We start from the raw sequence: 27,360 nt of genomic DNA, 5'->3' as shown, positions 1-27,360 counted from the left end.
TGGTGTGCATAATTAAAACAGCAGAACTGCTCGGAAAATTGTGGTAGCAAAAACCGACCACAAGAATAGCGAGCAGCTCATACCCTGTTCGATGTACTCGATTAATCTAATAAATAGCGGACATGACGTAGGATGCGAGCGGCCAGGGGGCATAGTTTCCCAAAAAACGACCGCAAGTTTTGTTCGCTCGTTCAGACCTAGAGGCGTGAACAGACCGCAAACAGCGAACGGTTCATTTGAATAGCCACCCCTATTTTCTGGCCGAGCAAGCGCAAATAGCGACCTGCTCTGAATCAGGCCCTTAGTGGACATTCCCAAAGATTGTAACTTTTCAGGAGGACACTGTATGAGGCCTTTTACATACAAAAACACCACTCCACTAATACCAGAAACCTGTGGACTTTTTTTTAGGACTTCCTTTAGATTCCTGGACAAGCCTTTCATAAATTAGAATAAATTAGACTCCCCTATTCTTAATGGATCCAGATGCTTGAAACTTTCCCACTTGGAAAGTCTGATGTCATTCTCAGTCATTAATAACATCTGGCACCTGGTCATGATGGAAAAATTCACAGAAAATCTCTATACTAATATCCACATTTACAACCAGACTTGGTACCCATTGGAACTACTGTGCCCGCACCAAAGTCTTCTCTGAGCATGTCAGATGATTATTTTGAGCATCAATACTCTTGTGCTCTCCCACTTCTTTGCTTTATATTGCTATGATGTATGCTTTAGAGCAGTACTTCTAGTACAGTTTTAACTGCTTTTATTATAGGAACAACTAATTCAAAACTCTGGTGCCCAGTTATAAGAAGTATGTATACATACTGCATATTATTCTAAAATAGAAATGAAATAAGTAAAAACCCAAAGGGGAACTTAGAGAGTGAAAAGCTGCTGCTAGCCAAGGGCAAACCCTTTGTATGTTGGCATGTACTAAACGTAAAAAGAAAAAAAAAGCACAAAAGGCTGCGCTGCTCAATCTCTCCTCTTAGCGTGTAGAATCAGGTTTCAAATGTATCAAAAATATAATTTATTAAAATATTACCATGATAATGAACCTTAAATATCTCAAAAATATTATAAAAAAAACCAAGCATATGAAACTTATAAAACCTAGATGTGCTGTCATAAGATTAAATACAAGTCTGTAAAAAGATCCAGATAGTGCCGTTTCACAAAAATAAATATAACTACCAGATAGATTGTCCTTAATGTCCCGCACTGATAGGTTATAAAAATGTTATAGACTGCAGGACCCAGCAGTATGAGATAACACTTTTGTCCTGGTAAAGAAGAATTACCCTGTAGTGAATGACTGTGGTTGATGAAATAAGGCACACTGAACCTGATCAGGTAATTGTGATGCTCAGTGAGCAGAGTAACCAACCATGAACAGCCAGGGATGACTGTTAATAATGGGGAAGCTCACGCCGCCATATGGCATCAGCAATATCAAGCCTGTCGTCTTCCACGTCCGGCCAAGTACAACCAGCGGTAGGCAGTGGTATATGAGCCAGCGACTGGTAAACAGTTGGATGAAGGTCAGCCAGCAGCACAGCAACTAATCAAATAGAAATGAAGATCCAGTATATGCAAACTGTTTTTCCTTATTGTTAGTTGGTTGCAGACAAGTATGGTCTCCTGATTGTTCTGAAATTTGGAACCCACTTTAGTAAGGAAACAGCGCTTTGGCCACATAGATTGAAGGGTGGGGGCGGTGGATAAATTACACAGACATTTCTCTGAATGGGCAAACACAATTATTACCAAAACATGACCTTTAGTATGTGTCATGTGAGGGAGATATTTTACAAATGCTTAAAGGTAAGAGCATCTATGACCAGATTAAACACCAAGGTTCCATAAAAGGCTTAATATCAGGTTCAGGTATTTTTACTGCTTGGAATAAATAAATAAAAAGTCACATGTCAGTTTGGTGTCCAGATAAACATTAGCAACAGACCCCTGACATTTTAGGGTAATGAGAGAAAAGCTATTGTCTGTCTTATATCCTGGAGAAAAAAAAAATATGCATTTGGAGCAGAAGTAGGATGGACCAGGTTAGATATGCACCACATAATGTAATGTTTTACAAATCCTATAGTAAATAGAGAAAGGGATTTTTTTTCTAGCTTTGAAAAGTGCTTATTTGTCAGATACTTACTTGCATTTTAGGAATGACACTCAATCTCCATGACCTCAAAGATAAGTTGTTTGGTTTTGGACTGAAAATTGGTCTCTAGTGCAGATGGTCTGACCGAAGTGAAACAAGCTAAGGCTAAGCCAAAAGCACTCCCCAAACAACGGACAGTAGAGGGAAAATGCAAACAATTATTTATTGATCTTTCATAGCATGTTGGCAATACCAGAAATAGGAAGAAAAACATACCAGAGTTAAAAGATTTGAGGAATTGTCAGAGCCAAATGTAATTTGTAGTGGTGCACCATTGCTGCGATTTAAACCAAGCTACCTTGGTGTTTGAAGATATCACCATCAGATACGTTTGAGGAATTCCATATTATTAGTAGCAATTGAAAAACCTTGTTCTGGAAAGCCCATTCTCCTGGATAAACTTGATATCAATGCCAATAGTGTGTTATCGTGCTATGCAGAGAGGGACAGAAAATTTTCTTCTGCTCATGATATGTATAGCAATACTACCACCATTATATTCCTGCTTCTTGTGCCACCTTGACAGCTTATGAAGGAAGCTACTGTCTGGCTGTTGGAAAAGATCCAGAGATATCCAATCTTAGTAAAGGAGTGCCCCAACATTTGGAACAGGAGTTTGGTGAGCACAATATATGCTGGTTCTCAGGGAGACACTCCATAATCATTTAGACTTTGATCTTACCACTATTAAGTAATTATCAATAGAAGTTGAGCTGCAAAGTCCACCAATATGTCCAGTTGAAAATCTTGCATATGCCATCTTGCCCAAAGAAAAAAGCCTTTTATGGATGAGAACATTTCCTGGATATCAAGTCAATTATTTATTAACAACAGTAAAATTGTCATTCTAAATATTTAATTTTGGAAATATTTTCTTATGATAAAGCTAATTTGTCCATCTGTAACCTTTGAGAAAGAACCAGATTACTTTTTTGTACTGATGATCCAACCATATTCTTGAAGGAAATGTGTTGCCTGATCTGTTCTGTTGCTAAATGTGCTCCAACTTTCCCATCTTCAAGGTAAGGTCATACCTTGATTCATTGTTTCCCAAAGAATTTACATAAAAGTTACAGTATCAAAACTTTTGTAAAGTTTGAATGGGAGACATATGAAATGAGCACAAAAAATCTGAGGAACTGATGCTGAGCTAAAAATCTGAGGAACTGTTCAACCTCCATGCATAAAGGGCTTGCATAAATCAATTTATTTATCCACTTTATATCTGAAAATCCTCAGAAGTCCCTTAGTGCTTTTTCTACCAGAATAAACTTGTTATAGAAGTTAGAACATCTGCATCAAATTACGTAGATAAATTACTTCTTCCTCCAACAAAGTCTGTAATTTGTTTCATAATGTCCCTAGTTCCTTCAGTGAAGGTGGGACTTGACATATATTGACTCTGGGCAGAGATTAAAATCAGTCTTGTAGCCTTGGTGAGTATTTTGAAAAAACCCAGTGAGTGGTGAGCATCAATGTCTCTGGAATCCTGCAGCAAACATAGTAATTGCAAGGTGTTTGGCTCCATCTTACTTTCCATACTCTTGAAGAAACATAAAAGTTGCTTCCAAAAGTACTGCTTCCCTGGCTGATAGGTAGCTTTGTGCTTCTCAGAAATTCTGGAAAAATTCTAAAGGAAAACACTATGGGGCATGTTCAATTGGGTGCAAGAATAGCAAAAAACCCGCACCTGCAAGGTTTTTCTGGCAGGTGTGGGTTTCTTGTTATTCAAATAGCTGTGGATTTTTTTTCTTTTACACGTCGGGAGGTTTTTTTCATGCACCTCCACAGCAAGTGTGACTTTTCCAAAGATCAGTAATTTTTGGAAAAATCACCGGGACTTGCTCTGGCACCCCGGCGGTACCCACTATGAGGACTAATTAAGCAATTGGAAGTTACCAATTTGCTTAATTAGTCCTTAAGTACTTACCTTCCAAAGTGGTGTCTTCATCATCCAGCATCGATTGCTGGGTCTTCTGCAGCAGGGTGAGTATGTCAGTGTGCGTGAGTGTTTGTTACTGTTTGCAAGTGTGTATGAGTGTGCGCGTGTGTGACTCCCAGTTTGTGTGCTACCCCCCACAGAATGGGCGCTGAGAGAACTACATCTCCCACCAGCCCTTTCCCCTCCCACCAGCCAATAGAGCCTCCTAGCAGCCCCAGGACTCCCAGCAGTCCCCTCTCCAGTGAGGAGACAGAAGGGAGGCCACCAAGAGCTGCGGAGATAATCGGAGACCCCCAGGCAAGTAAGTGCCAAATTATTTTGAATTTTTTTACGCGGCACGGGGTTTTCATCGCTGAAAACATTGCAACCACTTTTTAAAATTTGAATACCGTGGGTATCGGGAGCGTGCATACCCACGGTATTCCAAAATTGGGTGCAAGGGGCATGAGGTTTTAAACCTTGCTATACCTCGAGCCCAATTGAATATGCCCCTATGTTTTCCTATCCAAATGCAATTGATAGGGTATACTTCCTGTGGCTTTCATAATCATTGAGATCAGTTTTTCATCAAACAAGTTACCAAATAATAATGTGGTTAATAGATTCTTTGAATGAGGGTTTGCCCCATTTGGGTGCCTTTAAAAGGTTTTCTTGGCTGCTACTGCTAGGGTCAGGATGAGAATGCAATTGTATCTTGTGACACATCACAAAAGAAGCCTCTATGCCTTTTGTATCACTTCAATGTTTTTCAGGAAATTTTTTCATGAAATGTATTTATTTACTTCCACTTACAGTGCATATCCTTATGAAGGATCTTTCCTATACTCTAAGCACTCTGGACATTGAAGCTGTATCACAACTTTCCATTTAATTTTCATAGGATTCTTTAGTGGGCATCCATCTTCTAGTGGTACTTTTAGTCAGACTGGCTATAGCTGCATCATTGTGTGTCACTGAACCACTTCAAAGCTACTTCATCCGAAAAATTATAAGTCTCTTATAATTAAACCACAATCGTCCATCTGCTCTATTTCTTTATTAAAAAGATCTTTAATAACCCTGTTAGCTAGAAACACTGTATTTTCTTTGATGGGCCATGAAAGGAACATCCCGGTCAGAGGCAGGGACTGAGGTATCTTCTATTCCCATGGTTGTTTATAAGATTAAGAACATTCAGAACATCAAGGTCAAATAACCTTGGCTCATCACCGGTCTTCTAGAGGAACAGATAATCTGAGAAAGAGAAACTCAGAACCCACTGGCACCAGAGGGATCAATTTGTACATCATTTATAATAAAACATGTGCACAAACATTGCTGCTTCTATACCTGTATATTATATAAATCCTCTTTAGTGACAAACCCAGGTTATTTTAGGCAGATGTCTGAAAAGCACTCCTATGATCCAAAAGACATGAATCTGTTCATCAGTTCCATCCTCCCAGTCCCAGAATGCCCACTTTGAATGTGTTGATTTTTTTCTTAACAAAGGAGATTCAATCCTTACATGCTGTTATAAACTACTGTATTAGTAGACTGGAAGTTCCCTGGGTAGTCAGCCCAATCACTGCATCAACAGTAGTACAGTCTACAAGAGAAGGTAAACCCATGTAGACTAACTGTAAAAATTAAAAAACACCACATGCCTGCATTAGCTAGAGACTGGAAAAGACACTAGGGAAGAGGAGGAGCTCCATTAAATACCATCCAGGGGTATGTTCGAAAACTACCTGTCTCTACCTAGCTAGTATGGAGCTTAACCCATTGAAATGCCTGCGATGGACATTAAAGAAGAAAGTAATTGTTTCATTTGTTCAGGAGGCTGGGTCCTGGTTTATTTTGGCTGAGGGATATAGTTCACACATAAATCAGACAAAGGTTTATAACATATTCTACAAAGAAGGTCAAACTTTTGTTCCCTATAAGCAGGCTTGAGAAGAATACTGAGGGAGAAAAAACAAACCATACTAACCTTTTTACAAAGTTTCCAAAAAAGCACCTCTAAGAAGTGGATAAATTAGAACAGACATCTTCATTTATTGGGGAGGAAGTCAACTATCCATAGTGCAAAAATACTCCTTGAAACTAGGCTTCCATCTCTCCAGGATTCCTCTGGCACCTGGAGTCTGCCAAATCACAGGGTGATGTCAAGGAAATCTTATGGCAAAGCTACCTCCATTGACATCACTCTAATTGCATCACTGGCCATGATCTCAGAGGAAAGAAGTGACTGCTGGCAGATGGAAGGTGTAAAATTGCCTTGTGCTGTGACCAAAACAATTATTTATCTAATTATGATTTACCACAACCACATGCTCTTTCTATAGAATAGTGAAAATTATGTGGATTATGCAAATGAGCTGGATGGAAGTGAGGAAAATTAGACATTACATATTGCCAGGAGCCTCGGGTCTGGCAAAGAGGGGAGGGTTGTAAAGGGCACTTTAGGTTATTAATACGAGGGCAGCAATCAGGAGCATGAGGAACAATACAGGAGAAACTAAAGAGCAACAACAGAGCCAGACAGCCAACCAGACTAAGAAATAGACTGAAGAGCTGGAGGAAAAGATCACAGAGTGACTGCAGAACAGTCCATGCCAAAGAGTACAGCAGTTTATTAAACTAGCTCTAAATGTCAAATATCTGTTTAGCTAGTTATCCATAATCACACAGTGAAATGGCATTGACAGGATTTATTGCAACCACAGTCAGGGCACCCAGGGAAACATAATGGAATGTTAATGCAGTGATTTCCCAGATTCTCTCTTGTAGTTACAAAGAGGATGGAGGGATGCAGTACATACTGTACCTGAAACAGAGAGTCCAAAACCAAGTTATGTAAGAGTGCTAGTTGACTCCAGGGATATTACTGGGAGTAAGGGCTGAAAGTGAACATTAGGAGAGTGGGTGTTTACAGTAATTATTACCGGGAATGGTCGCTGACAGTGAATATTATTGGGAGTAGGGAATGGTCATTGGGGAGCAATAGGCATATGGAAGGGTCCAAAGACATATATAGTACATATATAGTACATAAATAGGCATGTGGTGGCTCTGATGGCATACAAGGTGCATGTGGAGCAATGCCTGGAATATGACAAATAAAGTGGTTGTAGCTCTACTGCAGTTTTGGTCACACCCACTGGTCACACCCCATGTCTGGTAATCTGAACATGAAAAGGTGGTAACCCTGCTTAAAACTGCCGTTGATGCAGGGAAACTCACAAAGTTGTATATTGCCTCCCAGCTGGTCAGCACAGAGCACAATCTGGTAAAGACATCATGTAGGCTCTAATGACCTCCATGCATGCTTCCTAGTAAAGAAGAGGCCCAAACTAGCATCCTTTATCCCTGTGTCTACTCCTGGAGGTACATGGTAGTGAAAATCTGTATTCACTTATGACATTTAGGCAATTTAAAATAAAACACACACACAGAAAATACTAATTGCCTAAGCACGTTGCCTTATTCAGCTGAGATGCATAAAAAATAAATGAAGAAAGAGGAGCCACATTATACAGAATATCTGCCAGGAAGTGTTTCTCTTTCTTGCCTCTACTTAGTTGACAGAGGAATTATTGCATACTTTATGGCAGCCATGGTGTGAAAATTACCCCCCCCCCCCGCTCCCTGTGAACTCTTAACAATAGATATAGGTATAATTTCTTGTATGAAAGACCAATCTACTTGCTCGAGTTTTCCATAAACCACTTATATGGCAAGATAGGCCAATATTAAAAACCCTTTTCAATGCTGACAGTAAAACCTTTCTTTCATACTCCTTGTATTATTTCTGCCATAGAAAGTTATGCAAAGCTTTGTAACAAATGAACAGATTTATACCACTCCAATAGGCAACATTTGCTTCACTTCTACACACATTCCATGCTCACCTCTTGGAAGATAAAAGGACGAGTACCATTGAGGAACCACTGAGTGTTCAGGTTGTTCAGTCTGCTGGTAATAGCCTGAATGTCCCCAGGCCACATGTGCTTAGCTGCATCAAGTCTAAAACCAGCCACTCCAATACTTATGAGGTTGTTCAGATAGGAAGCAATCTTTTCTCGCACATATTCCTTTTCCAATGCCAGGTCCAGGAGGCTTACAAGACGGCAGTTTCTCACCTAAAAAAAAAAGAGGTTCCTCTACAGTCTTTACGATATGTTCATTTCCCACAGTTATTCTCTTTCTCCTGTATTATTAGTATTATACTGATAACATCTATGTACAAGCACTTTTATATGTAACCTGTTACTTTTCTCTACTTAGTGCATTGCATAACTTTGTATAATTTGAAAATCCCATAAAAAATTTATTGAAAAAAAAAAAAAGGAGAACAATGTTTTAAACAAATTTTAATGAATTTGTCAAGGCTACCATTTAAAAACTGCATAATTTTATGCTTCTATTAAATCTTTCATATGAGCTATGGTGCAATGAACCTCACTCAAACATCCCCTTCTCATACCAAAAAAAAACATAGGACATCAAGATGCACTGATGAATCATAGCTAAAACAGGATTTAGAGTTAGTATAAACTTAATCTCTGAGCATTTTTTAATACTGGTGGCCACAGTTAAAGCCAGCCACACAATAGATAACAGGTCCCTTTGGTGTAGATGCTACAACAGACCCGCCAACATCCATGACTGTCTTGGTCATTCTGGTTCCATCAACATAACTGGGACCCTTTCTCTTTGAGAATGAGCAGATCAGATGAAAGTGATAAATCAGTTGATGTTTCCATAGAGCAGACAAGGGCCCTCATTCAGAGCCGTACGCTCTGAGCAGAGCGTACGCTCTGAATGAGGGCCGCCCTCCATAAAAATGGAGCGTCCTCCTGGATGCTTGTATAGCTGTGGGTCACCACCCACAGCCTATACGAGCGTGCAGTTTGATGGCCGCGATGGTCGTGACCATCGCGACCATCAAAACTGCGAGCCGGAGTGATTTTGGATCTATCAGAGCCAAAATCACTCCCACTGACATCACTAGTGATGTCAGTGGGCCGGCTTCTGACGGTAGGCGTTCCCTTGGGAACGCCCCCGTCAGGGAGGCACGCCCCCGGCACGCCCACCAAAGGGGGCGTGCTGTCAATCAACATCGACAGCACGCCCCCTTTGATCAGACGCAACGTGCGAAGGACTTTCCTTCGCTCGTCGCGTCTGGCGCATGCGCATGACGGAGCTCCCTCCGTCATGCGCATGCTCAGTGCAGACCATCGACCCACTTGCGAGCGGACAGCCGCTTGCGAGTGGGTCTGAATCAGGCCCAAGGTCAGACTGGCACACAGATGTACAGGGGAAATCCCCAGTGGGCCCCACTGCCTGAGGGCCCAGCCACTCCTCTAGTGGTCAGGATCAAAACTGTGCACTCAAATTATACATTGTTACTGTATTAGAGGGTTGGTTACCTGGTGAAGCAGGACTACAGATGTACATGGGTGCTTGGACTGCTTCTATTGCACCAAGATTCTCCTTCCTGCCAAAAACAGTGGGCAACCAAAACACACCCCTGTCCCCTACTCCTGTTGGCTGTGGGCTTTACCATAATGAACACAGTTACAGCCTGTCACTGGAATGGCATTGTAGCTCTGCATTCATTCACTAATCTACAATTAATTAATGCCAGTGGTAAGAGCTAAGCTGGTTGACTGTTTTTTTCCCAATGGCAAGTACTTTGCTTTTACTAAAGCTAATTCAGTTCTCCTTTAGACATTGTACTTATCACATGTACAGTGCATTATTCTGTAATATATAGCCAGTATCACCATCATTTGCTTAATTATTATCCATATGTTACATTATACTGCATTCCCAGGACTATGGTCTGTTCACTACAGTGCATTACTGTTATCAATCTGGTACTTTATCACACATGCACATCTACTGTTAGTTGCACCATATGGTGCAAAAAGAATAAATTTATGATTTATGAGGATACATCTGCATTTTATTAAACCAGGGCAGACAAACAGGATAAGATCTTACAAAAAGCAGATACAGTATTTTGGGTACAAAACATCTTCAAGTGCAGCAAGATGAACAAATGGTGTAGAGAGATCAGGGCCATAACTTGGGATGTGTGAGCAGTGAAGCTGCACAGATCACAGGGCTCTGTGGGCAGCACCGTTGCGGTCTCACGGCCCCTGCATCTAAAATGGAACCCTGCAGCAAATGTCACTGCTGCAGCTCCAGCTGAGCATCCTCTGGACCCTACACACATGGACCATGCAGCCTTTACAGTACCCCAGAGCCTCCTAACTATGCTCCCACAGTGCTGCTGTTCTTCCGGTCGCCGGCAGCCCCGTATCCTCGTTGTGATGTTATGATGTCATGCTGTCAGAGGGTGTGGCCAGCACAAGGCGCTATAAAGCCCTCTTATGTTCCTTAGAGAGATGTATGGCTAAATAAAGGTGTACCACAAATGGATACAGATACTCAAATCAATTCAAATGAGCCAATATACAAATACTCTAATCATTCCAAATTAGCCAATAGAGACAGGTAATGTACATTACATACTACTAAATGGGTATAAGGAATTAATATGTATTTTACATAGATTGGGCTTGATTCAGAGTTGTATGCAATTAGCATAATCATGATAATTCCACAGAAGACATCTGAGGACAAAAGACACCCCCTGGCCATCACAGCTCTGTCACTGAGGCCAAAAATCTATGTTGGAAGACAGACTCTGGACCTGATTCAGACCCGCTCGCGAGCGCAGAACGCTCGCAAGCGGGCCGATAGTGCCCTACTGCGCATGCGCACGATGGAGGGAACTCCGTCGTGCGCATGCGCGAGACCCGGCTAGCGACGGGGTAGCCGTTGCTCCGGGTCTCGCACCAAAGGGGGCGTGCTGTCGATGTTGACTGACAGCACGCCCCCTTTGGTGGGCGTGCCGGGGGCGTGGCTGCCAGACGGAGGCGTTCCCATGGGAACGCCTACCGTCTGAAGCCGGCCCCACTGACATCAGTAGTGATGTCAGTGGGAGTGATTTTGGCTCTGATAGAGCCAAAATCACTCCAGGGCTTGCAGCAGCGAGACCCTACCGCAGGGTCTCCGTCACAAGCCCGATGGTCGCGATGGTCTTGACCATCACGACCATCATCATGGACACTTGCTATAGCTGTGGGTGGTTACCCACAGCTATGCGAGTGTCCAAGAGGCCGCTCCATTTTCATGTAGCAGGGCCCTGATTCAGAGCGAGCGCTCTGGTCAGAGCGTCCGGCTCTGAATCAGGCCCTCTGGCCTCACCACTCCCAGAGAACAGGGGCAATACTGCCAATCGCCTCCCCCAAACCCCAAGAATGTCAAGTATGCTGCGGCTTAAGGGGAATGCGACCATAGGGCCTGATTCAGAGCCGGACGCTATTTGCGGCCGCTCGTTCAGAAAAAGGGGCTGGCTATTTAAATTAAGCGCTCGCTCTTTGCGGTCTGTTGACGCCTCTATGTCTGAACGAGCGAACGAAACATGCGCTCACTATTTTGTAAAAAACGCCCCCTGGCCGCTCGCATCCTACGTCATCTCCGCTATTTATTTGATTAATCGAGTACATCGAAAGGCATCTGAACTGCTCGCAGTGCTTGTGGTTGGATTTTCCTACCGCAATCATGCGAGCAGTTCAGGCTAAGAAACAACCAAGTGACGTGGTCGATGACGCTGCTTTGTTAATTATGTACACCCTTAAAATGCCCATTTTGACCTTTTGGCACGCCTGCGTTCGGTTCTCCACTCCCCGTTTTCAAGCACCTTCCCCTGTTACCACCCACAAACGCCTCATTCTGTCACTCAAATTAGCAGGCATTCGCTATTTTGCGAAAACACAATTTCCGACCGCAATGACTGGTTCGCGCATGTGTATTACCAGCCATACGCATGCGCAGTTGTGCGAACATCGCTCGGAACGAACTAGCGGCTGCTTACGAGCGGCTCTGAATCAGGCCCATAGACTGCAGATCTCCAACTTTTGGAATTGTACACAATACATCGGGTTTGCATACAATACAAAAATACAAAATAGTGGTTGCTCATATCAACTTAATGGTTTTTCAAAGGTCCTTGGAAAGGGAGGGGTTTACTCTGAACTACAAAAAAAAAAAAAAAATGTTTCCCTTTAGCACACTGCAAAAAAAAACAGCAGAAAGGCTTGAATACTACATGAGAATAGAAATTCAGGAGGTCTTTGTTGCATATATTTGCAAATATATGGTTAAGCCTCGGGCCACGTCAAGGCTCCTCTATATCGGCGTCCCTAACATTACATAATAATAGCACCCACTCTGGGTCATATAATTGCATACTGTTGTGCCACATGATAAAAGCACATACAGTACATACATATATGTAAGCTCAGAGCCAACTCACCTAGGATTTACCAAAGAAACCTCTAAATAGCACTACAGGAACCAGTACACCCTCCCAATGCTGGTCTCATCCATGTTTCTCAGAACACCAATACAAAATAGTAGTTGCTCATATCAACTTAATGGGAGCCTTGACGTGGTCTGGCGATTAACCATATATTTGCAAATATATGCAACAAAGAACCTGATTCACTACGAATTGCAACTGTGATTGCGGCTGCGATTACGCATGCAGTCTGGCTGCGAATCCGTAATGATTGCTATGCCATTGCAGCACTACATAGGGATACCCAACTTACCTTACACACATCCGTAATCTATAGCAAGACTGCGAAACCATCAGTAAAATCGAGTACCATCGCAGCCTCATGCACACTTGCACAAGCTCTGATCTTAAATTGCTAACCTCATCTCACGCACTGAGCATTTGAGCTGGTGGATAATTTATGCACGCCCCTGTAACGGCATTCAAATGCACTGGCATGCCTGTGTTTTGCCAACCCCCCCCCCCCCCCTGCCACCACCTACAAATGGCACTTCCTGTCAATCACTCTGTGATGGGTCTGTGTAGTCTCTGGAATCGCAGTCTGAATCCCACTGGCTAGCCCGTGCACTGCGATGCATACACAGAATGCAACAGTCGACCGATTGCATGCGTAATTGCAGTTGCGATCCTATAACGAATCAGGCCCAAAGACCTCTGAATTTCTATTATCATGTAATATTTAAGCCTTTGTGCTGATTTTTTAGCGGTGTGCTGGATTTAAACTTTTTTCTTTTTTGTGTAGTCCAGAGTAAACCCCTACCTTTACAAGCACCTGTGAAAAAACATTAAGTTGATATGAGCAACTACTATTTTGTATTGCTGTTCTGAGAGGCATGGATGGGACCAGCATTGGGAGGGTGTGCTGGTTCCTGTAGTGCTACTTGGAGGTTTGAGGGGTACCTCCTAGATGAGTTGGCTCTCAGCTTAAATATATGTATGTATATACTGTTATCATGTGGAACAACAGTATGCAATTATATGACATAGAGTGGGTGCTATTATGTGACGTTAGGGACGCATGTATAGAGGAGCCTTGACGTGGCCCAGTGCTTAACCATATATTTGCAAATATATGCAACAAAGACCTCTGAATTTCTATTATCATGTAGTTTTCAAGCCTTTCTGCAGGTTTGCATACAACTCTGAATCAGGCCCATTGTCTGATAATATACAAAATACAATACAAACAACTACAAAAATATATATTATATACAAAACTGGAAGAATATGATTTTAAAATATGCACAGTGCTTACTGTAGATACTGTAATAATATGGACTCCAATCTGATGAAATACTACTGTTTACAACTATATAAACATACTGGAAAGTATACATCACCTAATATTACTTTATATAATAAGTGCAAAATATTTTTAACCAGCAAAACAATGTATGAATTATTAACTTCATGTTTTATAGTATAAATGTGTATATTATATATTTTGTAAGAACTACTATATGTTTATCAGAAAGTCTCATTTTGCTTAAAAATCCTGATATGTAAACACATAGCCCCGTATTCAATTTGAGGCGAAAAGTCCAGACTTTTCGCCTGTTGGACTTTTCGCCTCCTTCGCCTGTTTTCTAGGTGGAAAAGTATTGCGCACGTGCCCACTATTCCCCTTATTCAATTCCAAAGTAGGTGAAATCGGGAACAGGCAAAACTTTGATCGGCGAAAAAATATGGGAGTTTTCGGGAAATAATTTTAGAACCTCCCTAAAGATGTCCTGACCTGGCGGATCACTATGGGTACCCCCGTTTTTGCCTGCAAAAGAAAGTCGGGTTTTTAAATACCCGCAGGTGTTTTTTTTCTGACTTTGAAGAAGTAATGCAGAAGAGCACTTAGCTTTTTTTTCATTTTTAAAAGTGGTCCCATCAAATTTGGGGTACCTGAAAATGGGTACTAGCATATTTTTAAGTCCCTAAACAAATGTTTTAAAAATTCTGCAAAAAAGCACCTGACGCTAATAGCTTATTCTAGAAAACACCTGCCCAATACTTACAGAATACCCCTGAACCTATTTTGCTTTTTTTAGACATTGTTCCACTTTTTTTTCACCCCAAAAATTGAAATCACTTTTTTTGGGGTGTCCCAATTTTTTTTTTTAACTTTTTTTTGCACATTTCGTTTTAAGGGGCCATTCCCAAGGGTGCAGGCTATTTTCTTTAAAGCCTGCACCCTAAACCCCAATTCTGCACTTTTTTTCACCTACTAAAGGCAACTGAAAATTTATCCCCATTTTTTTCAAATTGACTTTTTGCACCATCTACGAAAAAAAACAGGAATTTTTGGGAAATGTGCCTGGGACCCCACTAAAGATGTCCAGACATGGGGGATCACTATAGGTACCCCAACTTTTTCCTGCTGATGGAAGTCGGGGTTTGTAATAGCGGCGGCAGGTGCATATTTGCAGCTATGAAGAAGTGGTGAAGAATAGCACTTAGGAATATTTATTTTATAAAAAAAAAAACTATCAAATTTGGGGTACATGAAGATGGGGGTAAGCATATTTTTGTGTCCCTAAAGTTATTTTTAAAAATTCTGCAATTATGCACCTTCCGCTACTCTGTGCAATGAATAAAACACCTGCCGCATACAAGGGAACCCCTGTGGATTTAATTTGTCTATTTTAGAAGTGTTTTTTTTGGGGGGGGGGGCCCGATTTTTTTTTTTTCGACACAGTTTATTTTTAATTGACATTCTCAGGGGTGCAGGCTAATTTTTTTAAGCCTGCACCCCTAAACCCCAATTCTGCACTTATCCCTGGTTTTTTTCAAAGACTTTTCGACCCGACAAAAAGTATTTGAAGCTGAATACGGGGATAATTGAACATGCGAAAATTATGTCATCAGCGATAATTTATCGCCGATTTCAACATTTTGCAGACTAATTGAATACCCCCCATAGTAGTTCACACAAAAAGTAAGTCATCATAACTCCATCCTCAGATGGCATAACATATGCTAATACAGCAGGAGGTCTCTGGTGTAAATAGTTAGCTGCCACAGCCATCAGATGACTTGCAAGATCATCCGCCATCTGAGTATTCCCCAGGTTACTCAGATGGCTGTTTCAGAACCATAGCCGAGGCCAGGAAACTTCCGTTGGAAGATGCAGACTCTCCTAGATACTCCCAGAAAATGGGGGCAGTACTCCCCTGTTTTTGGAAACGCTGGCCAGCCCCACTTACTCACTTCCCCCAAACGGCCACAGCCTGTCAATCAGGCTGTGGCTTAGGGATCACTGTGAGCGGTCTTGCAGGACCCGTTCTGCGCATGACCCTATGCATGCACAGTCCCTCCACCATTGGCTTGTACACAAAGCATCAGGTTTGCATATAAGTCTGAATTAGGCCCATATAGAACCAGGAGAAACACCTATTTTAGGAGAATGCAGAATAAGGTGTTCTCGCAGCTTGATACAGTGACCCTTTCATATCCCTGTGGCTAAATGTGTTAAAAGTCAGTGTTGGGCTTTTGGGTGATTTTCCACCAGTTTTGCAAACTGAAAATTAACTAAAGGCAAAACCGATGGACAACCAACTAACAGACTGACTACAGAACATGGGACAAACTATGGATTATTTCACTAAAACAAGTATACAAACCACACATTTACAATTCATTGGTTTGTAAACCAACCAAAACCCAACAGACATGCCACCCAAATAATAGACTACCAACTGATACGTGTGTTTCAGTTGTAAAATGCATTCTATTGGACAAAGCTTCATCATGATGTCTATAAAGAGGTAAACAACCATGTAGTGCACTGTGTCTGAAGGAATTATGGCCTTTCAAGATTACTCTATGTTTAGTACTAGCAATTCACCACCACCTGACTGAGAGGAGCCAGGATGCAGAAACAGAGGACCAACAGCAGCAACATTAGGTACTGCAGAACTTGCAAAAAATATCTGGTATCCCACCGTAACGCCTGCTCAAAAAATAATCAATTGATACTTAGCTTATATGTATCACGGATATCTTTGGACTTCTTATCTCCAAATAGTAATGAGGTATAACCAATGTATATCGTAACATGTGAAAAAAGGAGAAAAAGAAAAGAGATCTAGTGCAGATGGTCTAACCATGAATTCATTAAAATACAAATGGAACCTTTTCCAAACAGTACTGATGCCATATGCATAAAAATGCTTGTATGGAAGATACTTAATATATAAAGCACATTTATTCAAAGCACAAGTTAATATTCATATAAGCACATACAGTACAATACACAAAAGGAGCTTCTAGATGGATAATGAGCATCCTTTGAAACATCAATACACCATAATCACAGGTGAAGTTGACCTCCTACCAGAATCCAGGTAAGCAGATGCATGTAATAACCGGGAAGATGTAAAAAAACCCGGGTTCAGTCTCAGCTATTTGTCCTCATCTATCCCACACTGGTTCTGGGTGGATCCTGTGGCCCCTCTTTGAGAGATGGTTGCTGGGTAAGTGACATCTATTTTTTGGTGAACTTGCAAAGTTAAGCAACATATGATTTTTTTTCCCAATTATTATTATTATTATGCAGACGATTCTGGCAGTGGCTGTTGCTCCTGGCTTCTGATTCCATTGTCACGTGTGCAGACTCCTGCTGACAATTATTTATAACAAGGCACAAATAACCACTAGATCAGTGAGAGAAACCTTTGGGCTATTAAAAACTAGGTTCATGTGTCTGGATAAATCTGGTGGAATTATGTTATATAATTTGAACAAAGTGTCTGAGGTTGTGCTCTACTACTTTCCATTGCATAATCTTGCATTGCAAAAACTTCCACCACCAGATTTTGCTATAGACAGTGAGCAAGTAGGGGTCTTATTACCATCAAGCAACTTTGTGTCTATTCTGCCTTCCAGTGTCTGTGGTCAAACATTTATTAACAACTTTTTCACATGTTAGTTTACCTTTACTTTGTGGTTTGTTATAGAAAAAAATAAATGCAAAGTACTGTTCCCTCATATAAGATAAGTATTTGCTGGGTATCTTCACTGGTAATTGCTTTAAACATGTTTAAAAGATAGAAACCTTGGATTAACTCTCCCTGTACAAACTTATTGAGTGATACAGTACAATTCACAAAATCAGTATTTCGCAATTGCGATACCTTTACAACATATGTCTATTCATCATGCCAAAAATAACACTAGTTATAATTAAGCCATATACAATTCAGAGGCATTCATCATGCCTAACTAACTTATGTATCACTTCTGAAAAGCTGCTCTTTCAGCAGAGTCAGCTTTATGGAACTGTGAGACTTTTCCCCTGCAGCTGTGATGTCTTGTTACTCTGTATGATTTGCTTACACTGTGCTTAACAGTTCATTTATGTGCAGTGAGTCATCAGCTCCACCAAATTTGTCATAATGGTGTAGTTGGACCAGGATTAGGTTATTTGGTATGTTTAAAGTTCAGCTGGATGTCTACATGGTGCTCACCAAGTAGACCGTGGAGTCTCTGATTTGAAATTAAGTTCACTTCAGGAGATCTTCCAGTGCCTAAAACTGCACTGATCTGAAGGGATAGGCTGATATGTACCAGTGAGGGGCAGGCAGAGCTCCAACGGAAGAGCAGTGAGTCAGAGTTTCAGCTGTGAGCTAGAGGATCAACTGTACCCTGCAGATGCACTGACAGTTACTTGGTGTCCAGCACTCCACTGGTTAATAAGTCATTTTATCCAAGCAAATTTTCATATGCCATGGTCTCCAATGTTGGACTGCAGAGATTTCTGCTCAGCAATGATTTCAGTTCTACACTGATTTCTGTTCTGCACTGATTTGTGAAACCTCAGTGATTTGGGAAGCAATACTGATTTATGTCCTGTAAATCACTCTGCTCCTGATATAACCCATTCCAAACATTAAAAGAATACACCTGCCTGCACTATCATTTACTACTAAATTGCATTGTTATCTAGGTGTGAATGACTTCCAAGTTTAGTTCTTTTCATATCTCAGCATTCAAAAGTGTGGTAGTTTTCAGGACCATTCACTGTTAAAGCAAAACCAAAGACTAATTTTCAGAATAAACATGCCACCACAAAACTAACAAGTCTGGGTCGCAGCTCCTCAGCTGCTAGAAGTAAAAGATATATAAGATGCAAGAAGACCTCAGAGGAAGTAAAAGCAGTCACTCAAGAGAGAGAATCACTCAATGCAAGGCTAGCTTGCCAATTTGCTGATGCTGCTAGACTTACAGCATCCAAGGCAATTGTCACGACCAGCCAGCCGATTCTCCAGATAACTTAATTTGAGAATCGCCAACAGTGACTTATGGTAACCTCAGCATGTGGGGTTAGTCTAACACGGTACTGCCACCACCAACAAAGTTCACGGGAGTCGTTAGGTTCTCCCCTCAAATATCAATATTGCACACTCACTTACATATAAGTACGTAGCTTTGACCTCACAGGCTCGTGAATTTGACAAGGACACAGAGAATACACTGGATTAAGAATGTTTAATACGAAAAATATTTCCAAGGTTATTGATTACAGAAAAAGGTAGTACAAAAATGGACAATACAAATATATCACAAATAAGTTTCAGAAAGTAAAAGGAATTTAAATTATAAAAAAAACAGAGTCTTTACACTTCTTAGACCCTGTGTGAAGGAGACACATGGAGCATTGGGTCCAGGCCAGTCGTCAGAACTCTCCTTAGGCACAAGAACACTTATCATTGAGGGAGAAGCACAGTTATACCACCACATCTGCACTAGCCCCCACCTTTGCATTTTTCACTCTTTCATTGCTGTACACTGGGCATTAAGAAATTGATCACACCAGTCCATATTGTCTATAGTAAGTAGGGGGTCTTTTAACAGTGTGGAGGGGGTTTAGAAACCAGTAAGCAGGTAACATACCCTACATTACTGTCATCTCCCTACTAAAGTATTTTATATCCCATGACCTGGCTTGACCAGGTCTGACCATCTGCATTAAGGATGTATCTCTCCCCAAACTTTATGGGCTGTAGAGATAAGAGATGGTTATCTGGATGCCTGGTTCCAGGGAGACAAATCTCCCCCAAGCCTTGTATTCCTACAGGTCAAATACAGGACACTGCCTAGAAACCATTTTGATACACGCACACACACACACACACACATATATATATATATATATATATATATATATACATTCACATGACATCATTCCTGGCAATTAGTCTTGAGATAAACACCACAGCCATGAAGTCCCCAGCTGCATAGCAAACACATCAGTCAGCTTATACTGCTAGACATTCAGCCTTAAGAACCATGGAGTCAGCAGCTGCAAGACAAACACATCAGTCAATCAAGGCTGCACAAACTGCTACATCCAGGGATAGATAGGTCCATTTCATGGCTAAAATCTTGTTAGCAAACAGTGGGTCCTTTTCAGGATCAATGGAATGGAGTTACAGGAAACACAATGTAAAAAATGAAGGCTGCAGATGGACTTCAAGGCCCATTCTTTAATCCAGACAACACCAGGTATCCCAGCTAACATATACACATATATATATTAGGGGTGTGCACCGGCCACTTTTTGTATTTTGTGTTTTGGTTTTGGATCTGGATCTTTCTTCGTGTTTTGGATCTGGATTGGTTTTGCCAAAACCACCCTTCCGGGTTTTGGGTTTTGGATCTGTATTTTTTTTGAAAAACAGCTAAAATCACAGAATTTGTTTTTTTTTTGTTCCTACGCTATTACTAACCTCAATAACATTTATTTCCACTCATTTCCAGTCTATTCCGAACACCTAACACTTCACAATACTGTTTTAGGCCAAAAGGTTGCATCGAGGCAGCTTAATGACTATGCTAAGCAACACAAGTGGGCAGCACAAACAAGTGACCCATCTAGGAGTGGCACTGCAGTGGCAGACAGGATGGCAGTTTGAAAAACTAGGCCCCAGAGAGTACATAATGCAAAGAACAAAAAGAGGTGCAAGATGGAATTGTCCTTGGGCCCTCCTACCCACCCTTATGTTGTATAAACAGGATATGCACACTTTAACAAACCAATAATTTCAGTGACTGGGTCTGCCACACGACTGTGGATGAAATGATTGGTTCATTTGGGCCCCCACAAAACAAGCTGGCAATTAATCTGTCCCTGCACAAACTGGCTCTACAGAGGCAAGGTCTTGTCCTCATCCTCTTCATCCACTGAATCCTCACCCTAGTCAATGTTGTGTACATCCTCATCCTCACAGAGTGTTAATTTGTCCCCGCTGGAATCCACCACCACAGGTCCCTCTGTATTTCTGGAAGCTGGTCTTCCCGGAAGAATTGATGTTGATGAACATCATCTTATCCACGTTTTGTGGAAGCAACCTCCTACTCCTCTCGCTGACAAGTTTCCCGGCTGCACTAAAAACTCTTTTGGAGTACACACTGGAGGGGGGGCCAACTTAGGTAAAATAGAGCCAGTTTGTACAGGGGCCTCCAAATTGCCTCTTTTTCCTGCCAGTACAGGTACAGACTATCTGACATGCCTACTTGGATGCTGTCACCAATATAATCCTCCACCATTCTTTCAATGGTGACAGTATCATATGCAGTGACAGTAGACAAATCAGAAATTGTTGGAAGGTCCTTCAGTCTGGAACAGATGTCCAAACTTGGTCCTGCCTGCCCTGCATCACCGCAAGCGGGTTGGTTAGGATATCTAAGTTGTTTCCTGGCAACCACAGTTGCGGGAGAAAATTAAGAAGGAGCTGTTGCCGTGTCATGTTCCGCTTTAGCTGACAGTGTTTTCACCAGTAGGTTTTTGCACCTCTGCATGCTTGTGTCTGCTGGAAAGAGAGACACCATGTAGGTTTTAAACCTAGGATCGAACACATTGGCCAAAATGTAGTGGTCTGATTGCAACAGATTGACCACCCTCGAATCCCGGGAAAGCGAATGAAGGGCTTCATCCACAAGTCCCACACAGTGGAATCGCTCAATCTTAGCTCCTCCTTCACTTTCTCCAGCTGCTTGCAAAAGCCTGATGAGGGGAATGACCTGACTCAAGCTGGCAGTGTCTGAACTGACTTCACGTGTGGCAAGGGCTGGAAAATCTTGCACAACATGGAAATCATTCTCCACTGTGCTTGAGTCAGGTGCATACCCCCTCCTTTGCCTATGTCATGGGTGGTTGTATAGGCTTAAATAGCCTTTTGCTGTTCCTCCATCCTCTGAAGCATATAGAGAGTTGAGTTCCACCGCGTTACAAACTCTTGCTTCAGGTGATGGCAGGGCAGGTTCAAGAGTGTTTGCTGGCGCTCCAGTCTTTGGCACGCAGTTGCTGAATGGTGAAAGTGGCCTGAAATTTTTTGGGCCACCCAAAGCTTCTCCTGCATGCATGTCATTTTTTTAAAAATTGTGGACCACCAAATTTATTGTGCGAGCAAAACATAGGACGTGCTGGAATTTGCCCGGATGTAATGCCCGCACAATATTGTTGGCATTGTCAGATATCGCAAATCCCCAGGAGAGTCTAAGTGGGGTAAGCCACTGGGCGATGATTTCCCTCAGTTTCTCTAAGAGGTTGTCGGCGGTGTGCCTCTTACTGAACCTGGTGATGCACAGCGTAGCCTGCCTTGGAACGAGCTGGCATTTCCAAGATGCTGCTACTGGTGACGCTGCTGTTTTTGCTGCGTAATGTGATGCATCTACCCAGTTGGTTGTCACAGTCATATAGTCCTTAGTATGTCCTGTTCCACTTGTCCACATGTCCATGGTTAAGTGGACATTGGGTACAACTGCATTTTTTAGAACACTGAGGACACTTTTTCTGATGTCTCTGTACATTCTTGATATTGCCTGCCTAGTGAAATGGAATCTAGATGGGATTCGGTACCGGGGACACACTACCTCCATCAATTCTCTAAGTCCCACTGCACCAATGGGGGATACCGGATGCACGTCTAACACCAACATAGCTGGCAAGGCCTCAGTTATCTGCTTTGCATCAGGAAGACTGCTTTTGCACTTCATCCTCCTCACAATGGACTGTTGGATGGTCAGCTGCTTAGTAAAAGAAGTAGTGGTGTTCCAACTTCCTCTCTGTGATGATGAACGGCTCCGAGCAGCAACAGTTGCAGTGGCAGCAGTAGGTGTAGCAATGCAGGATCCTCCAGAGGAATCCTGGATAGGAGAGGAGTCAGTCATGCCAGTGACATGGCCTGCAGGACTACTTCTGATCCTGATTGAGGAGGAAATTGATGAGGAGGGAGATGACAGTGTGGTTTTCAGGTGCTTGGATACATCAGGACAAAGGGATTTAGGTGTCCCTGGACTGCTTACGGTCTTAGTCACAGTTTCTGAACTTGGCAGTAACTTTTTATGATCATGCTACAGGTGACGTATATTGGAGGATGTTCCTAGGTGGTCTCTACTTCTTACACCTTTACATATGCAACATATGGCAAGACTGTTGTTGTCTGGATTTGGATAGAAATATTTCCAGACCAAAGAGGTGGAATGTTTATTCTTCTGCCTAGGCATGACCATGATGGGCTTTTTCATCCCATGGACAAAAACTGTCTCCCCCGGTGCCTGATTTAAACAAACCACATCACCATCAGAATCCTCCTTGTCAACTTCTTCCTCAGCGCCAGATACACCAATATCCTCATCCTGTTGTACTTCAACAGTGACATCTTCAATTTAAATATCAGCAACTGGACTGTGGGTGCTCCTTCCAGCACTTGCAGAGGGCATGCAAATGATGGAAGGAGCCACCTCTTCCTGTACAGTGTTGGGAAGGTCAGGCATCGCAACCGTCGCCACACTTGGACTCTCCTTGGGAATTTGTGATATTTTCTTAGAATTAGAACGCACAGTTCTTTGCTATGCTTTTGCCAGCTTAACTCATTTCATTTTTCTAGCTAGAGGAGGGCTTCCATCGTCATGTGAAGCTAAACCACTAGTCATGAACATACGGAAGGACCTTAGCCATTCCTTGCCACTCCATGTCGTAAATGCCATATTGGCAAGTTTACGTTTCTCCTCAGACGATTTCAATTTATTTTTTAAGGTAATTTTACTGAACTTTGGCTTTTTGTATTTTACATGCCCTCTACTATGACATTGGGCATCGGCCTTGATGGCATTTCATCGTCTATGTCATAACTAGTGGTAGCAACTTCAGCACTAGGAAGAAGTGGTTTTTGATCTTCCCCTATATTATCCTCCATTATTTTTATGGAGTGAATAACCCCTGTAACCTTTTTTTTTATTGAAGGGCAGCGGCCTACACCACAACACACATGACAGTACCTGTAAAAGTTTTTTTATTGAAGGTCAGCGGCCTACACAACAACACACAGGACAGCACCTGTAATGTAAGAAGGGTAGCGGCCTACATCACAACACACAGGACAGCACCTGTAATGTAAGAAGTGCAGCGGCCTACACCACACCACACAGAACAGCACCTGTAAAAGTTTTTTTTATAATTTAAGGGCAGCGGCCTACACCACAACACACAGGACAGCACCTGTAATGTAAGAAGGGCAGCGGCCTACACCACAACACACAGGACAGCACCTGTAATGTAAGAAGGGCAGCGGCCTACACCAGACACACAGGACAGCACCTGTAAATTTTTAAAAGTTTTTTTTTTTTTAAAGGGCAGTGGCCTAAACCACAACACACAGGACAGTACCTGTAAATTTGTAAACGTTTGTTTTTTTTTGAAGGGCAGCGGCCTACACCACAACACACAGGACAGCACCTGTAATGTATGAAGGGCAGCGGCCTACACCACAACACACAGGACAACACCTGTAATGTATGAAGGGCAGCTGCCTACACCACAACACACAGGACAGCACCTGTAATGTATGAAGGGCAGCTGCCTACACCACAACACACAGGACAGCACCTGTAATGTATGAAGGGCAGCAGCCTACACCTCAACACATAGGACAGCACCTGTACAAATGTAAAACTTTTTTTTGAAGGACAGTGGCCTACACCACAACACACAGGACAGCACCTGTAAAAATGTATTTGTATTTTTGGGCAGCAGCCCCTTGATATGAGCAGAGCACCCCTGCGCACCCCTACACCGATGACAGGTGTGGCTGGCTAACACGACATGCACACAGAACATTTAAAAAAACATTTTTTAACACTGGCGGTGGTAGGTGAAGAAAGCACCCCTGAAGGACGAGCACCCCCTGAACACAGCACTACAGCCAGCCAGCCCCTATGGACAGAACAACAGCAATCCCCTATATGGACAACAGTAGGCAGCCAGCCCCTATTGTATATGGACAACAGTAGCCAGACAGCGTCAGCAACAGCTCCCAGCTCCTTCCCTCTTCACAGTAGCCAGCCAGCCCACTATGTAATGTATATAGTGTTAGTGTACTAACAACTTTATTATTTTTATTTATTTTTATCTCACAACAACAGTACAGTAGCCAACAGCTCCCAGCTCCCTCCGTCTGCCAGCCCCTATGGACAGGACAACAGCCAGCCCCTATATGGACAAAAGTAGCCAGCCAGTCCCTATGTATGGGCAACAGTAGCCAGCCAGCTTCTTCACAGTAGCCAGACAGCCCAGTATGTAATGTATCACACAATGTAGTATCACACAACAACAACACTAACCAACAGTTCCCTCCCCCTGCACGCACGCTCCACAGCTGGAATGAAATATGGCGGCGATGGCGGGACCTTTTATAGAGTCCAAAACCCGCAAGAATCTGACAACGGAATGATGATATTTTGAAAACCTGAGCCTCCCAGCTCGGGTCGGGGGGGGCTAGAGGGGGTTCGGATTTAGAAAATCCGAACCCGCTCATCCCCAGGGGCATAGAGAGCCCTGCCGGGCCCAGGTGCAGATGGGGGCATGGCCTAATCACAGAAGTCATGGCCACGCCCCCTCAAGCAAAAAAAAAACAATTGCAGCGCCACGAAGCAGCCACGAGCAGCCTCCCACTGCAGCCCAGCACACGCTGTGTGCTAAGCTGCTGTGAGGGAGTGAGAGGGGGGGGCAGCGCCGGACCCGGTCCCCCGCCGGGCCCCTCAGGAAGCCCGGGTCCAGATAAATAGTACCCGCTCCCCCCATTTTTGATGCCCCTGCTCATCCCTAATATATATATATATATAAATATATATATATACATATATATATATACACACAGCATATATATTTTATATATATATATATATATATATATATATATATATGGGCACAGTTGTGCCCTTCTGTTAAGACTGAATCAAATTCTGGAGGGGAAGGCATGGTGTTTAAGGGGCTACACCTCAAAAGCTATTAGAGGTACAGAGCTGAAATTTGACAAGTGCAGATAGAACTGTTGCTCGGTGCTGTATGCCAAATTTCGGGGCAAAAAATTAAAAATGAGGACTTGAGAGTAATCTAAAGTTCCAACTGTCAGTTTTTTCTGACACTCTAAGTTAGGACCACTTTACTGCTGTTCTCTATGGGGGATTTTTGGGAAGTGTGTGGGATCAGTGTAGAGGACACATTTTTATTAGGTAGCTATTGTTCCAGGGTAGGGCCTTTTGGGGTTCTGCTAATTGAGAAAGTTTCAGCTTTTAAACTATTACCTCACAATAGTGCTATTATAGAGACAGGAAGATTCAATTCCTTGCACTGCCTCAGTAGGAGCCAACAGCAGGTGTTCTCACTGTGGCTTCACTTGGGTGCACCAAGATGGCTGTCTTCTGTGGGCGGTACTGGGGGCCGGGGCCGAGGGCAAGGTAGCCGGTGTTTGCTGTGGCCGGGACCCAGGTGGAGGTAGCGTGCGTTAGCGGTGGCTGAGACCTGGGGGAGAAAGCAGGTGGTGGTGGTGCAGCCGTTAGTGGCCTAGATGAGACAAGCGGCGGGCAGTAGGACCCGGGGGAGGTAGCTGGCATGAGTGGCAGATGCTGGCTCGTGAAGAAAAAATATAATGTGTATAAAATAAAATACAATGGCTTGTCCCCCTTCCCCCCAAAAGAGCAACCAGCACCAGGCTTTTAGTGATCCAGTGCTGGTTATGCAAAAAACAGAGGACAAATGACGTAGGGGTCCCCCGTATTAAGCACAACCAGCAACAGGTTAATCAGAACCAGTCCTGGTTGCCATAATACGGGGGACAAATAACATAGGGGTACCAGCATGTGGGGGAGGCTTGCTAAGACCTGTAGTTCTGCTGCAAAAGACAATATTAAACTTTTATTTTTTTATATTACATTACACTATGAACCCAGGGGTGCCAGGGATAGATCTGAGCTATCATCATAAGCCTGGGGTGCCCTGGAGAGGAATACCCCCAGGGATCCCCGGTCTGGGCTGCTAGCGGTCAGGGTTGATGCTTGACTGGGGGGCCTGATGAAAGAAAAAGTCCAGTGCAGGCTCTCGAAAAAACAGGGGAACCATACTCATTTTTTCACCTGTATTTCCAGAACCTGGACCGTCTCAGAGTCCAGTGCTGGTTGCGATAAATACGGGAGACCCCTACGTAATTTGTCCCCCATATTTTGGCAACCAGGACTGGATCCAATTTGCCTGGTTCTGGTTGTGCTTAAGACAGGAGACCCCTATGTCATTTGTCCTCTGTATCTTCACAACTAGGAACGGTGGTGAAAAGCCCGGGCTGGTTGTGTTTGGGGAAGGGCGGGGGGTGCATTTTCCTTTTTTTCATTTTTATTTTACACAAATTCAAATTTTAACACAGATGCATAGATGGATCTCATTGATTAATATATGCACCTGTGTCTTATTTTGTCAGGTGCATGATTAGCGCCAGTGAGCACCTCTGTTGCCCGCTGATGCCCCTGTGCACTGCTCAACTGCTGCCACTGCCC

The 27,360-nt window shown here is 42.8% G+C and overlaps 1 protein-coding gene across 1 annotated transcript in view; it reads right to left on the bottom strand.

Annotated features, from left to right (window-relative positions):
- LOC148500831 (pancreatic alpha-amylase-like) overlaps nucleotides 1-27,360 on the bottom strand; it is a 101,714-nt gene that overhangs the window by 49,789 nt on the left and 24,565 nt on the right. The window contains exon 4 of the mRNA XM_088451314.1: nucleotides 8,018-8,248. Within this exon, the coding sequence (XP_088307440.1) occupies nucleotides 8,018-8,248 (231 nt within the window). The remainder of the gene's footprint in view (nucleotides 1-8,017; nucleotides 8,249-27,360) is intronic.

Source organism: Taudactylus pleione, unplaced genomic scaffold, assembly GCF_031769625.1.
Source record: "Taudactylus pleione unplaced genomic scaffold, aTauple2 ptg000546l, whole genome shotgun sequence".
Classification (NCBI taxonomy): Eukaryota; Metazoa; Chordata; class Amphibia; order Anura; family Myobatrachidae; genus Taudactylus; species Taudactylus pleione.
The sequence above is the reverse complement of the archived record's forward strand: the minus strand, read 5'-3'. Positions and strand labels throughout refer to the sequence as shown.